The sequence below is a fragment of the Amblyomma mixtum genome, chromosome 1 (assembly GCF_055824585.1).
Source record: "Amblyomma mixtum isolate Tamu chromosome 1, ASM5582458v1, whole genome shotgun sequence".
Lineage (NCBI taxonomy): Eukaryota > Metazoa > Arthropoda > Arachnida > Ixodida > Ixodidae > Amblyomma > Amblyomma mixtum.
In genome coordinates, this window is record NC_143012.1 from 72,804,142 (window position 1) to 72,819,171 (window position 15,030).

The 15,030-nt window shown below is 45.2% G+C and overlaps 1 protein-coding gene across 2 annotated transcripts in view; it reads left to right on the top strand.

Annotated features, from left to right (window-relative positions):
- Positions 1-14,243, top strand: part of LOC149366775 (ATP-binding cassette sub-family G member 5) — an 87,504-nt gene extending 73,261 nt beyond the window's left edge. For both annotated transcript variants that reach the window (XM_089552301.1, XM_089552309.1), the window contains exons 9-11: positions 6,056-6,194; positions 9,972-10,212; positions 12,666-14,243. In XM_089552301.1, coding sequence (XP_089408427.1) covers positions 6,056-6,194; positions 9,972-10,212; positions 12,666-12,968 — 683 coding nt within the window. In that variant the 3' untranslated portion in view covers positions 12,969-14,243. The remainder of the gene's footprint in view (positions 1-6,055; positions 6,195-9,971; positions 10,213-12,665) is intronic.
- The last annotated feature ends 787 nt before the right edge of the window (positions 14,244-15,030 follow it).

Consider the following 15,030-nt stretch of genomic DNA (forward strand, 5'->3'; position numbering starts at 1 on the left):
AGAAAAAAAAAGTGTTGGGGAGGTCCCCAAGCTAGTGGTCTCAAAGAAGAAAACCAATGAAGTCGTTTTACTTCAGAGCGCGAAAAAACAACACAACCTCGATTTGGTTTCGAGTTGCTGGCAAAAATGCAACCCGTCCTTGATCCGTTCAGGCAAGAAGCAGCAGTCCTTGATAAGCGAAAGAATGAAGACAAAATTAGGGTAGAGTTTAGCGGCGGAAATCACTCTCGACTACAGCTGAGCAATTTTGATGGCAACAGGTAAACTTCAAGGTGCAACAAGAAATAGGAAAAAAAAAGTTTAGAACAGATTTCATTCAATGCCCACCTTACTGAGCCCTGCCAAAAGCGAAAACCTACCGAAAAATACTGTCGTTATCAAATCAGCTTTCAGCTTGCATGGCCAAAGGGGTAGATCGTGCTGTCAGTGTTTGACAGGTTTTATTTCCTTCGTGGGTTTGCATGACCATGTCGAACCCTAACCAAGGGCATTGTGTTTCCTTGTTGTTCTATTCACGGGACTCCACAATAGCACATACCGAAACCAAGCACGTCATGCGGTCTGCGAATTGCGGACGTAAAGAATGGTTGGTTCCGGAGATAAGTGGAGCGCGTTGTGGACAAGAGCATTTCTGCGCAAAACTGTTTTCACCATTGTCATGTGCGCTAAAGTTTGTTGTTTGGGTGACATCCTAGGAGCGTACATTTCCCAAACCAGACCGCATTGCGCAACTTGCCGCGAATCAATCACTTATGTTCATTTGTCCTCAGAGACTCATCGCTTAACTAAACAATCAAAAATGGTTTCGCTCAACGTAGTTCAAAAAGAAAGTTTGCAGTTTTTTTTTCCTTTCTTGCGGTGCTATCTACATCCAGTCACGTTTTAAAATTGAACCTCATGAAGGAAGAACTAAAGGAGACGCCCAAAAGCGCATTATTTCGTCGATATTTAATCAGATTGAAGAAAGTTCGAAACTGCCAGTCGAGGACTTCTGAGATATCTCCTCAAACGTCCGTCCCATATAGAAGGCTTTATAACGAATCATGCGTTCCGGGAAAACTTCAATCCTACGAATCAGACGTTAGAAAATTACCTCATTATTCCGTCGTAGATACGTAAAGTTTTATTTATTCCCGTTCACATTTCTTGCTGGCCTGACTAGGTTATTCCAAGCACGAATAAGACGTCTATGTCGTGGTCAGAAAAAGGATTCCGCTTTGACAGCCTCATATCTCAGGATTCAAATATATTTCGTGGTAGGGAAAGACAGTAGGGAAAGGCGTTACCAAGTGTTATGAGAATTCGGGAACAAAAAAGAAACAGATATCTTGAAGGGGCGTCCGTTATTCAATTCTGGCTGTCACACGCAGAAACTTCGCAAAGACCTTGAAAGAAATGGTTTACGGTTGTTTCGAGTACTCTTTCTAAGTCTTCAAACTCGGTCTTATCTTGCGTCTCCAGAGATGATGTCATTACAAAAACAGTGCCAGGAGCAAAAGGAAGAATGAATCTGCAAATAAGAATAAAATTTGTTCAGGTTTTTTTTTTGCATGCATATACCGAACATAAAAAAAGTGTCATGATTCTTAACGAGATTCGTCAGCGTGGAAGAAGGCTCCGAATATATAAGTTCGGACTTGAAGATGTATGATTCTATATTTTTTATGTTAGTTTGATTCCTGTCTTGGCAAGATTTGGAAGTTTAGCCTAAGGCACAGATGATGTTGGCAGACGAACAACAGTACCAGAAAAGCCGCTTAGTTAGCCTGTTAAAAGAATTTAGTCCTGTTTGTGTTGCTCTGTTTTGGCTCCTCTCACGCAGATTCTTGGTTCTATAACGGAAGCCAGTAGTTATATATAATTGCTTTTTTGTTTTCGTAGCACGAAAACTAGTCGGAAATTCCCAGAATCTAACGTGACGACTCGCTTGTTTCGTTAAGTCCTAAGCAGACGATACGCTTCGTTTCCATGTTTCGCTTGCAGACGACATGCAGCACCAGACGCAGACGACATTTCTGCGTGGCGATGTTTAGGTTTCAAGCATTAGTTTACAAAAGCAACGACACGGAGAAAAACTTTAGCGGGTCTTCAGATGCGTCCCGATCTCCTTCTCAAACAAACGCCGTGCTTGTTCGTCGGCGACTCTTGCAGAAAAGACGCCGACGGAAATGAAGAACAAGCAGGACGGCTTCACACGCGCCGGCGTACGCCTTATAGGAAGCGCGGGTCGTTTGAAATTACCGCAGCTACCGCGAGAGTGCGCTGCTGGACACGCGTTGTAACGGCCATGCGTGTCGTTATGAACAGTGGCACACTCAAAAACGACGCCTCTGTTTCGTGTTTCGGCGGCGACCCTCTTCTGTGTACGTTCTGGCGCCGCCTCTCCGTAAACAGAGGACAAGCCGGGACGTTTGTGCATGCCCAGGGAGAGCGGCAAACGAGCGCCATTAAGGCTCGAGTCTTCCTCTTCCACATCACGCCTGTGTTAAACGTGCTGGCGGATCCCCTCTACACCAACGCCTGTCACGGGCAATTTAACGACCCTTCGTGCCTTCTTCAGCGGAGTGGGTGTTTTTCTCGATGTGCCACTTCCTTTCTTTCGGTACGTCTGTCTCCTTCCTTCCTTCCTTCCTTCCTTCCTTCCTTCCTTCCTTCCTTCCTTCCTTCCTTCCTTCCTTCCTTCCTTCCTTCCTTCCTTCCTTCCTTCCTTCCTCCAAACCTCCCTCTTTCCCTTGCTCCCTACTTTCCTTCCTTTCTTCATTCCTTCGTTCCTCTCTCGCCTTCCCATAACTCTACTTTCCTTCCTTTCTTCATTCCTTCGTTTCTTCCTGCTTTCATTGTCCCTACCTCCACCCCTCCTTTCGTTCCTTCCTCCGTCCCTCTCTCTCTTTCCCTTGCCGCCTACTTTCCTTCCGTTCTTAATTTCTTCGTTCCTCCCTGTCCTTCCCTTTCTCCCTACCTTCCTTTCTTCATTCCTTCGTTCTCTCCTGCCTTTAATTGTACCTACCTCCCCCCCTTCATTCGTTCCTTCCTTTCTGTCGCCCTCACTCCTCTTTCGTTGCTTAATTCACTCGTTCTTTCCTTGTTTTCTTTCGTTCGTTCGTTTCTTTCCTTCATTTTTCCTGTCTCTACCCTTCCCTTCATCCCTTCTTCACCTTCTACCCCTCCCTCTTTCCTTCATCCCTATTTCTCTACTTTCTTCTTTTCCTTTCCCTTTCCCCCTCCATCCTTCTATCCTTCCTTCCCCTCATCTTCCCTTTGTTGTTTCATGTATGTTTTTCCTTTTCTCTTCTTTATTTCTTTCTTGACACTTTGCTCTCCTGCCTCACTCATTCTTTCCTTATTTATTTTTCTTTTATTTTTTTCCCTTTGGTTCACTCAGCTCCTGCTCCCTTCCTCTGTTCACAGCTTTCCATTCGTCTTTTTTCTTTATTCGTGCCTTCCTTTTGAATGTTGATCTCAGACGAGTAGTCCCTTCAGTCGACCTTCTAGCTTCCACTTCCCTATTCCCTCCCCCCTGCCCTTCTTTTATCTATGCCGCCTGTCCTCTCATTTCTTCCCAACTTTCCAGCCGCATGCAGCCAACAGCACTCTTTCCTCTCTGAAGTGAACAAACCAGCGCCCGCAGTCTAATCTCGACTCGGCCTGTCTGCCACTGAGGCCAAACGAAAGAAGGAATAGATAAACAAAAAAGGCTGACAGAACTCAGAGCTGTTATCGAGTGGCCGCTCCCTAACTTCCGCCGACCAAACCATGCAAAGTTCTGGCGTCAGGAAAGTACACGCAGACAGCGTGTTCCCTTCTTTTATTCAACCTCCCCTCCCTTCCGCCTCATGTCGAGAGGTGGCCTTCATCGCTCTTGCCGCTGTGTCCGTCGGTATGTGCTCGTGTGGTCAAGTTTAGGAACAGCAAAGATTCGGAGATTAGAGCAACGACTGTACCACGGTGACGGTTTTGGCTTATTGCAGTATTTGTAGGGATTTCATTAGAATAGGGACAAAAATAGGGAGCTCAATGATTATTTCATCACGCGGAAACTAGACCATATCTGTCCAGCACATGACCCTCAGCCAGCATAAATAAAAATGGACAGCGAGAGAGGGAGGCTGGGTGGAATAAAGGGTTTAGGGGGCTTTAACGTCTCAAACCAACTCAGGCTATGAGGGACGGTTGAATAAAGATAGAAGGAATTAGTAAGATATGAAAGATAGATAGAAGATAGACAGATAGAAGAGATAGATATAAATACTAGTTGAAACTGTCCACAAGAGTAACATTCGCACAAACAAAATAAAAAATGGCAGTAAATACACGCGCAAAGATGTCCTATTAGTCGGTGCAGAGTGGGAAGCATGCATATTTATAAAGGAACCAGAAAAATGTTAGCGTTGTGATGAATTATTACGCAGTGCTATCTCTAAATAGAGACAGGAGAATGACAGTGTTTTTTGTCGTGCTTAGCCAAAGCTTGCTTCAGTTTGGATAGAAAGGAAGCTGGCGAAAAAAGCGCTTTATTGAAAAGTTCAGCAGGTGTTGGCCTGATAATACACCTTGCTCTTTACTGCCGACGAAGGTGATAGGGATGAAGTGAAATCCATTTACACGAGTCATGGACGCACAGACCTACACACGCTGTCTTAGAGAATCAACTTTCGTAAACAGCTTTTGGCGAGGAGTCTGACTGCGGACGCAAAACATGCACTGCGAAGAACGCAATCTGAGTATTATTGTACGCGTCATGAAAAAGAGCAGCAGTGTGTGCGAATACGGTTTAATCTTTGTGTCGCTTCATCTCAAAGGATGCAGTTATCCAACAAACAATTTTCGTTATGCGCATGTAGAACCACTATAATCGCCCAGAAACACCCCAAACAAAGACAAGCTCGCACTGTTGTTCGTTTTTTTTTTTTGCAATGTACCTAAAATCTTGCACCATCAACATTCGTTTAAAAGAAAAAAGAACGCCAATAATCAAGCGTGTTAGTTAAAATGATTCTGATCTTGTCGATTTCTTGCTGTTTACTTTGCAACTGAGGGCTATACTTAACTTCGGGAAACAACTTAAACCTTTAGGTTTCTCTCGCACTTTAATACAACGAAATGTTTTTGGTTGACATTGAGTAATCGGGATGAGACGGTGGGTCGCTTTTATATTGCCGAGTGAAGCTAAAATCTTGAGTTATTCCAATTATACAGGAAATAAAGGTACATGCGTTCCTTCATTCTCTCAGCCGAAGCAAATTCGGCTGAGAGAATGACAGTTGGACGTCGATTAATGGCATGACAAGTTGAAAGACAGGAAGTCAAGTAATGAATGCTCATCAATAATATACTTCGTGGAAAGAAACATTTGTGCAGTATCTGTGTTCTGGAGGCTGTGTTGCGGAAGTGTGAAAAACCAAACTGAACCTATAGCATTTAGACCAACTTGAAATGAAAACGATCCTTTTGTGATGCCCCATCAGTGTACGGTTACTGACATGCAAAGGTACCTCTAGGAATCATTGTATGTAATATATGTCCAAAATTGCCACGAAAGAATGGTCTTTAGTTTCTATTGATACTGGCATGTTTACCTGCTCTCATGCGTTCCGGAAGCTTACTGCCTGCTAAGACAGTACTGCTACGGGTTCCTACTGCTAAGGGTTCGCGAAGCGCGAAAGACAGGGCAAATATGTCTGTTTTTTTTTAGTGCAGGAACGAATAAGTCTGTCATGTTGAAGGATTCACGAACTTTCTTCTTTTAAGAATCCAGAGGTGTGTTACTATTTTCTCGGAAAAACAAGGTGAGCCGGAAATGCGAAATGCTAAAACGCATTTTCTCCGAAAAACACGCTAAGGTGGAAATGAACTGTTCTACATAAAGTTGCCTCAGTAACATTTCCCTCTTAGCGTCTGTGGGTTTTGTGCTCGAGATTAAAATGGCGGTTTACGGCCGTCATGCCTTTACATTTATGACATATAGGCTGTTCCTACTTGACCAGCACGAAGCTGTACGTGCAGCCAACGCAGCTCGAGTGGTCATCTGACTGTGCGCATCAAACTGCTTTTCCAGATGGCCCACACCGGACGCGGTATTACCAGGAGAGTCGGGAGGGCAAGTACCGTGGTCCGCTGTTCGTCTTCACTCACACGCTGTTCAGCTTTCCGCTAAGCCTGATCAGCGTGTTCGCCGGTGCCACTATCATCTACGCGTGAGTAGGCTCGCCTGTCCTAAACAGATCGTGCATTTATACTTGCGGGTCATCGTGCAGTGCTCAATGCATTTCAGGTGACATGGAAGAGCTTGACCTCGGGATCGCGCTTGCTCGGATTCACTTGAGCCAATGAGAGCGGAGTCGTCGATCCAGTTTAAACTATCTGGGACACCATGGAGATATGCGAAGCTTCAACTATAACCTTATATGGCTTAGAACCACACTAAATGAAGTCTGAAAAAGCTTGAATGAAAGAGTGCCTGAAGCAGACAGGAAGTTGAGTCACTCGAGGAATTTGTTCGAGGTGTCAAGGCGCCCTTAATATGTTTACGACGATATATAAGCCTATACATGTTCGATTATAAACATAAGCTGTGCCACGTAAGTAAAGATATATATGCGCGTTTTTCTACTGTATTTAATTTGAACACATTAAATAAGCACCTAGTTCAAACAGAGTCCTTGGTTAAAGTTCAGATGGTAAGTTAGTTGTTCTGGTGTGCGTAAAGGTAACAGAGTGGATTCCAAGAGAAAGCAAGCGCAGCAGGGGCGGCAGAAAGTTAGGTGGGCGGATGAGACTAAGAAGTTTGAGGGGATATGCTTGCCGCAGCTGGCAAAGGACATGGTTAATGGAGAGACATGGAAGAGACCTTTGCCCTGCAGTGGGCGTAGTCTGGCTGATGATAATGATGATGACTTTTGCATATAATTCCCCCCAAAGGCAGCGTACTATCGGCAGTAAAAATTACCAAGATGCAGGTGCTGAAAAAAAATTCGGGGAGGGGGGGGGGGGGGGCATCACATAAGCCAATCGCCTGAAATGTCTGTAGGTAGGAGCGGAGCTGCCTACTCCATCTGTTGGTAGCAATATGAAGGACAGGGTGACGCGGCAGCGCTATAATGAGTATTTTTACGAGCACACGTATCCCGTAAACTTTCATCTTCGGTACATTAATGTCTGTAAGCTGCCATAGAAGCAGGACGGCTGCTGTTTGGTATCAGCGTCGTCTCAACCAAGAACTCGCGCCATCGAACATTTCGCTGCTTCTCGAGATGAAGACATATTCTAAATGCGCGGAGAAGCGTAATACGCCAGTACATAAGCAGGAACGCAACGCAGCGCAAGCATTTCTAGTGGGTCGTGCCTTTAGTGTACGCGTTGTGCGCTCGTAATCTTAATTAATTGTGCGCTCGTAATTGGTAGAGCGACTGCTCCGGTGAAGCGGTGGTCCCGGGTTCTAAGCCCAAACCAGGACGAATTTTTCTTTAACTGCGAAGTTCCTGAGAAAGCTGTATAGCTTTCCTTTGTAGCCGTGCGGCTACGCTCGGGTGGATGTCAATGATTAATTACTCCCTGATTACAAATCTACTCCACCTTGGGGGATTCCCCTAAACATTTGACCAATCTTATTTCATATTACTTAGAAGATAAATTCCGTCCAAAGTACCGAGCTGTCCAGCCTACAACATCCCAAGGGTGTAAAGTTCGTTGAGGTCACTAGTTTTACGTGCCGTTTGTGTCATCAACAGGAATCGTCATTGCGCCTTTACGGCGGCATAAAACTAGTGAGGGAAGTGGATTTAATGCGGTGGAGAGACTGCATCTAAATGTGATGAACTCCAAAAAGGCAGGGCGCTTGGGAGCTTCATATGAAATGAACATCTTTCTAGTTCATCTATGAATAATAATGTACAGCCAAAGAGGTAGAAACTATTGAACAAACCTTGCATGTAACGAATACAGGTAAACACACTAAACTTTTGATACGAAGCTACATAAGGTTCAGTTTCTTAAAATGGTGTTCCCTTCAGAGAATAAATAGACGCGGAAAGTTACAACTCCTGTCTTTTTTTTTTGTTTTAAAATCGGAAGGCTTGTGAGATGGCCTCGAACAAAAGTGTGCTTTAAGAGTGCATGCCTCAAACATATTTAATTAGGCTTTCAGAGGCCCATGACCGTAGGCTGTACTTGCAGGAGGCAGTGTCTGCCGAGAAGCGTTATTTCATTTTCAATAAGAAAAGGGCGATGCGCTTCGCCTGTAGTGAGAAAACTGGTCGAGCAATGTTTTACAAGGTTGGTTAGGACTCCGGCGCCAGTTGTAAAATTTTATGCAAGGTAGCATGTTTATTGTCTTGTAGGAGTTGTGGCGTGGATGAAAATTGGGTGTGCTAGTTACCGAACGGCCACCGAGGTCCAACTCTCCGAGGTAGCGGCTCTGCACGACTAAGCGTAGTTCTCTACACAAGCAGTATGATTGAATATGAGGCAGGTTTTTTGCTAACCTATCTTTCAGTGATATTTAAAACTTGTTTTCGAAGTGCGGTACAGACAAAAATGCGCGTGTATATCGACTTTCACCACGGGTGTTTCTTTTTTGTTATTGTTGTTGAAACTTCCAGTAGCAGGTCAACGATGTTAGCTACTAAGTTAATAAAGCCGGATTCTGTATTCCCACAATGATCAACTCACCCGGGTGGTTGCAGTGCCCAGGGAAATTTTTAGACTTCACCAGGCATGTGTCAGTGCTCCATCGATATCCTTAATTGATAAAAAATTGAACTTATTGCATGAGGGAAGGGTACGATAGAGTCTCGGTTGGTGTTGAGCACGTGTGTCTTTGCACATATGTTTTTTTTGCTATTTATTTACCATTTATCTGGTCTTCGAAGGATATATGTATGTTCAACTTGCAATAAAAATGCAGTTGAAGTTTGCGCCTTTGTGTGTCCCGCTTTCTTGTCCATGTTTGTTGTTTCCGCAAAAATTTCCATCCAGTATAGCTTGTGCGCACCTTCAAGCCTTAGCACCTTCAAGCTAAAGCTTGAAACACAATATTAAAGTCGAAACACAATATTTCAATGCCGTTGCCACATACGCTCTCTCTCGTTCTTTCGGCAGAGCTATGTTGCTTAGCTAGGTACCAGAGCTTAACTCCGATTTTGTTTACATCATGTGTTTTCACTCTTTCGGAATATGAAATGACCATATAGACCACATTAAATCCTCAGCTTTACGTAAACTTGGTTTTGTTCGCCATAAACTTAAGGACGCACCTAGCAAATGCAAACTATTAGCCTATAATACTCTTATAAAACCAAAACTCGAATATGCCGCCATCGTTTGGGACCCACATGCAAAAAAAGACATAAGAGAATTAGAAAAAATACAGAGGCGCGCAGTACGTTTTATATTTAATCAGTACAACAGAACTGATTCCCCATCCTCGTTAATGGCAGCAAATAATATTAAACCTCTCCACTTCAGACGCAAGATAGCCCGTCTATCTCTCCTTTACCAACTAATCCACGGAAAACTAGGCATCTCTCCAGCCACCTATGTGCAGTTTTCTGAAACGCGTAGAACTCGACGTCATCATAATCACACTTTAGCACCATACTTCGCGCATACTAACGGTTTTAAATTTTCTTTTTTCACGAAAACTATTGACGAATGGAACGCCCTGCCTCTACAAGTGATATCGGCTGTTGATTTTGACAACGCACTTTGTGAGCTATTTTATATTGTATATGTGCTACACTGTTGTTGTGAATGTGTTTTTCTGCCCTCCCTGCCTGGACCCAAATGAGGGTCTGCAGTATTGAGAAAATAAATAAAATAAAAAAATAAGAAGGGACATGAAAGGAATGCGCACACTGGACGAAGAGCGCCTTCGTGTATTTCTCTCGTCTGTATTATTTCTGTTTACCAAAACAAAGCACAAGCTGTTTTGTTATGTTTTCCTTTCTCTTTCCTCCCCATTTTCCCCCGTACAGCGGCACAGGCCTGAGGGCCGACTGGGAGCGCTGGGCCACCTTCTGCGGGGTGATGTGGTGCCTGTACGCGCTGGCCGAACAGCAGACCGTGGCCCTCATGATGGTGGTGCGCAGCTCGTTCGCCGCCTTCCGATGGTCAGCCTGCGTCCTCGCCCTGTGCGCGGCGCTGGCGTCGGGAACTGTGCGAAGCCTGGTCGTCCTCCCGGACTGGACCTACTATCTAACCTATGCCACGCTTCAGGTGGGTCTCTGTGATTGACCTTCCGTTTAGATAAACATATCTATTTCATGAAGAGCATAATTAAGTAGACAGTGGTAACTTGAGCAATGCTTTGAGGATATTGTAGCGGGGCTGGTATCGCTAGCGGCGCTGGTGACGAAGGTGGAGCTGAGAGCTTCATCTTACTACTAGCGCAGAAAAGAACAGCTTCGGCAACCGACAACCAGAACAACGTCGATGGCCCGCTCCACTGATCACCAGCCGCAGCTACCAAGCCTTCTTCAGTATATGTGGATCACCTTCCACAATGTCATGAACCCGCAGTGGTGGCTCATTTGCTTAGGCGTTCGGATGGTGATCCAAGTGTCCCAAAATATAATCGCGGCGGCGGCGGCCGTAGTTAGGTGTAGGCAAAGCGCAGAAACTCCAGTGGGGTATGCGATATCAGCGCAAGGTAAAGAACCCTAAGTGATCTAAAATAACCTTGAGCGCTGCATTACGGCGTCCAGCGTAGCCGCCAGGTATCGGTTCGGGATGTTAAATCCCACAAACCAATACGAATTACCATACCCTGTTTAAACTGTTCAAGATAAAGGTGACAGGGCCTGAAGGGCTAATTGCATGATGGAGGTGAAATATGTGAGTAGCCCAGTCACGAGCACACGTCGGCGTCTTAGAAAAATATGTGGAAAGGAGATATGAAGCTTTAGCTTTAAAGGCTGTCAACGTCAAAAAGCTAGGCTGAAGTGTAAGTAAAATTTTACAAACTGCGAAGGTAGGGAGAGAACCAGAGAGGAAGCGCTACATGTGTGAGGCGGTTGTCGTTCTCGAGTTCTCTGTCTCCCTCAAAACATGCAATTCCGAACTGTGCGCAACATTCCAGAGACAAGAGCATTTATTGGCTCAAGTGGCCAACACAGGGAGCGCGGACAGATAAGGAGAGATTTGCTGGAAAAAGGCGATTTTAGATGAAAGTTAACTCCCTCGAGAGCACATTTCGCACGCTCAACCGACATCGACAGGGGGGGGGAAAGAGTCAATGGTGAGAAAGGAGGCGATATCAGAATTTTGGAAAATCTGCGCACTATTTGTCTATTCTACTACAAGGAAGCGGATATGGCGCGCAATTGAAGTGCTCAAAAGGATAGCTCATCAAGGTTCAAACTTAATTACAAGTTTTATTTGTGGTCGTATATTATGATGAAGAATCATTGCGGTGCTTCAGAACTTGTAGTCAAAACTGGTGTCTTTCGTTAGAGCCGTAGGCCTTCTAGTGCACCTTCTTTGGTCCACTTTTGTTAGGACGAATATAGTATATAACGAATATAATATATACAGGGTCTGTTCTGAAAGTAGTAGAACTGGTTTTTTCCTGGGCGAACAGGCGGACGAGAGGTGGTCTGCTCGTGCAGGATCGTTGAAGGGGGATATTGGGAATGCTGGGGAAAATCGGCAGTCGGCTCTCGGCCGTTGAAGAGAGGAGGTCGCTTGTACTGTGAACCCCTGTCGAAACGTCTCGTCACGCAGAATCATCGAGCGTTTACCGGATCAGCGATACGCGATCAAATTTTGAGTAAATCTTGGTAAAACGGGCAAAGAGACTCACAACATGACTAAGGAGGCCTACGGTGAGGCTTCCATGGGTAGATCAGGTGTTTTTTGAGTGGCACAAGCTGTTGTGAGAAGGTAAGGAAAGAGTTGAAGACGACGACCGCTCCAGACGCCCTTCGACCAGCAAGACCAACTAAAATGTGTAGCGAGTGATACGTTTACTTAACAGTGATCGTAGAATGAGTACCAGAATGATGGCTGATGACTTGAGCATTCCCCAAACCCAAGTTTTTGATATCGTGATAGAAAACTTATCCATGAGGAAAGCGTGCGCGAAGTTGGTGCCAGGAGTGTTGTCAGAGGAGGAAAAGGCCAACCGGTAGGATCTTCTTCATGATGTGAATGAGGACCTCGATTTTTTGCCCAGAACAAGGCGGCAACGCTGCCTCAGCCCCCCTACAGCCGCGACTTGGCCCCGCCAGACTTTTTTCTATTCCCGAGAATAAAATCGACGCTCGAGGGGAAACATCACGGATCGGTACAGGTGGTTCAACAGGCCGTGACGAGGGAGCTAAACAGCATTCCGGTCCAGGCGTTCCTGGAGGCGTACGAAAACTGTGAAACTCATTGGCAGCAGCGTGTAGGTGCGGAAGGGTACTACCTTGAAAAATTGTAATCGTTTGTACTATTCTCTTGAATATATTTTGCTTAAAAAAATGAGTCCTACTACTTTCAGAACAGACCATGTATATATGACATATATAACCTACCTTCATTTATTTTCTATCAATCTCAACGAGGCCCCCGTAGTGGGGCCGGAACGTTATTTTTATAACGAACAGTGGGCACTTGAAGAATTTCCGCCACAACGTTAACGCAGCGACGCATTTACCGTAATACTTCGGTCTGTCTTCCTTCCGCAGCGGTACGCAGCAGCGTTCGTGCAGCAGAACGAGTTCGACATGCATCCGGGCCTGGAGAACCTTCCCTCGCTCAACGGCAGCGCCTGCGGTCCCAACGTGGACAGCGGCCGCTGCTTCTTCGTCAACGGCTCGCACTACCTGGGACACAAGTACCGCATGGGGCGTGGCCAGGCAGAAGTGGACGTGCAGTACTGGCTCAACTTCGGACTGTGCTTCGCCTTCGTGGGCTCCTTCTGTCTCGTCAACGTCATATCTCACATCATCCCGCTGCCGGCCTCCATCAAGTCCAAGTTCAGGGACTGAGCTCGCGAAGCATACCTAACGAGCTTGTCGTTCGTTCGAGTTTCGAAACCTTTAATGCGTTTCATGTTCTGAAGCGCGGTGCACTAACGCCTGCATATCTCGGAGGCTTTCAATCTATCCCATCGCCTCCGGTAGGAAAAATGACATGCTGAGGACTGACCTCATATTATCAGGTCTTTGGTCCAATGAGTTGCAAAAGCTCTTGCAGGTTTTGTATCTCAAAAAGCGGCGCGAGCTCTTATTCCTGGAGCTTTCAGCCTGTCGCGTCACCTTTGGCAGAAAAAATGAACTGCTGCCGAGTGATCATGAGTGATGATAAGTTTCAGGTTGACGCTGGTTCCTGGTGGTAGGGTTCGTACGTGACTGTTGCGGCCACTAACGTCGCATGACGACTGCGGGTAATCCCTGAATTTAAAACCGAAGTCGACGAACTGCCATCTTAAGACTACCATCGCCTTGCTAAAAGCGTTACCAACTACGTTGAGTGCATTACACTGCCTCGGCCTGAGTGACTCCGTTTACTTGGCGGGTCGCTCTTTTCCCGGACATGGATAACACTCGGTGATAGCAGCTTTCGTTGCTATTTTGGCTGCGTCTCACAATAGAGAAGAAACTACTATCAAAGTGGGTCTTTAAAGGACTATAGCTCTCATACCTAAAATTTCTGCTTCCCTTCATACCTCTTTCCATCTGGTCAACACTGTCTCGCTGTCATCGCGGCTTCTTTAGAGTTTCTATTTCATAGCTGGCTCTGACACGTTTTCACCCCTATTTACTAAGTGTCAGGCATATGAAAGACTGATTTAACTCACGCTGATCCAATTTACACGAGCTGGAAAAACTTCTGCCCATTGTAAGTCTTGGTTACAGGGGTAAGGATTTCAGCAAAAATACCGGTGCTATTTAATAATTTTAAAGAGCGGAAAGACCGAATTATCGGTACTCGGTTTGTTGCAAGTGTTTCTTTAAATAACAAGAATGCGAAGCAAATCTAGCTGCGCCTAATAAAAGATTCATCACGAATGTTACCGTCATCTGTGACGGAGTGTTGCTTGGCTGTATATACGACTAATAACGACTGTGTCACCGTTTCTTAAAACAGCAGTAGGGGCAGGTTTAAGAAAGGGAGGAGGGGCAGGTGGAGACGATGCACCCCAAAGCAGAAACTGTTTCTGGGAAAACCAGAAGGGTACAATTTTTCGACGAGAAGTGTTCGTCAAAATCATTGTGCCAATGCCACTCGTACCCACCCGCCCTCTTTCGATACTTGGCAATAAAATAATTTCTGACAACAAGATTTGAATGAAAACCCTGACCAGACGTGAGCTGGTGCTGTGCTTTCCCTTATATAAATGGTCTATAGACAGTTTATAGACTGCTTATTGACTCTGTTGGCTTCCTATAGATATTGCTTTTTGTCTATTCATAGTCTATAGACTCTCTAGGGACAAAATCTACTAAAGTGCAAGGCCATAAATCTATAGATTGTCTATAGACTGCCTATGGCATTTGTATTGCCTATAGACTTGTCTATAGGCAGTCTATAGACTTTATAGACAGAAGTCTACAGACATTCTATAGACTGTCTAAAACTTTTTTTGTAAGGGCTCAGCGGCCGGCTCGGCTTCACCAGTTCCATCTTCGAAGAAAGCAACCACTTGAGAGTATTACAAAAAGTGGTAAACCAGTGAGAAGGGCTATAAAAACTTTTCATGGATAACAAATTAGAGCCCGTTATATGCAATAAACGCACTCTGACGGCCACAGCCAAGCTTGCGGCCTGACAGTCATTTGTAACCATTATTTTATTGTTATATTGTCTTGCCTTTTTACCCTTGGTCATCAGCCCTTCGTTTGTGCCAGCAACCACATAGAACACTGTCTACTGATCATAAAACCTGACGTCACAGCTGGCAGCTGCCAATACTAAGGTATCGTAAGTGGTATGTGGGATTTAACGTAAAAGGTGCAGATCGGCTATGAATCACAGCTCATCTCTCATTGCCTATGATATCTCTCATAGCTCATGAGAGACTACGCAGCGGAAGGTTCTGTGTTGATT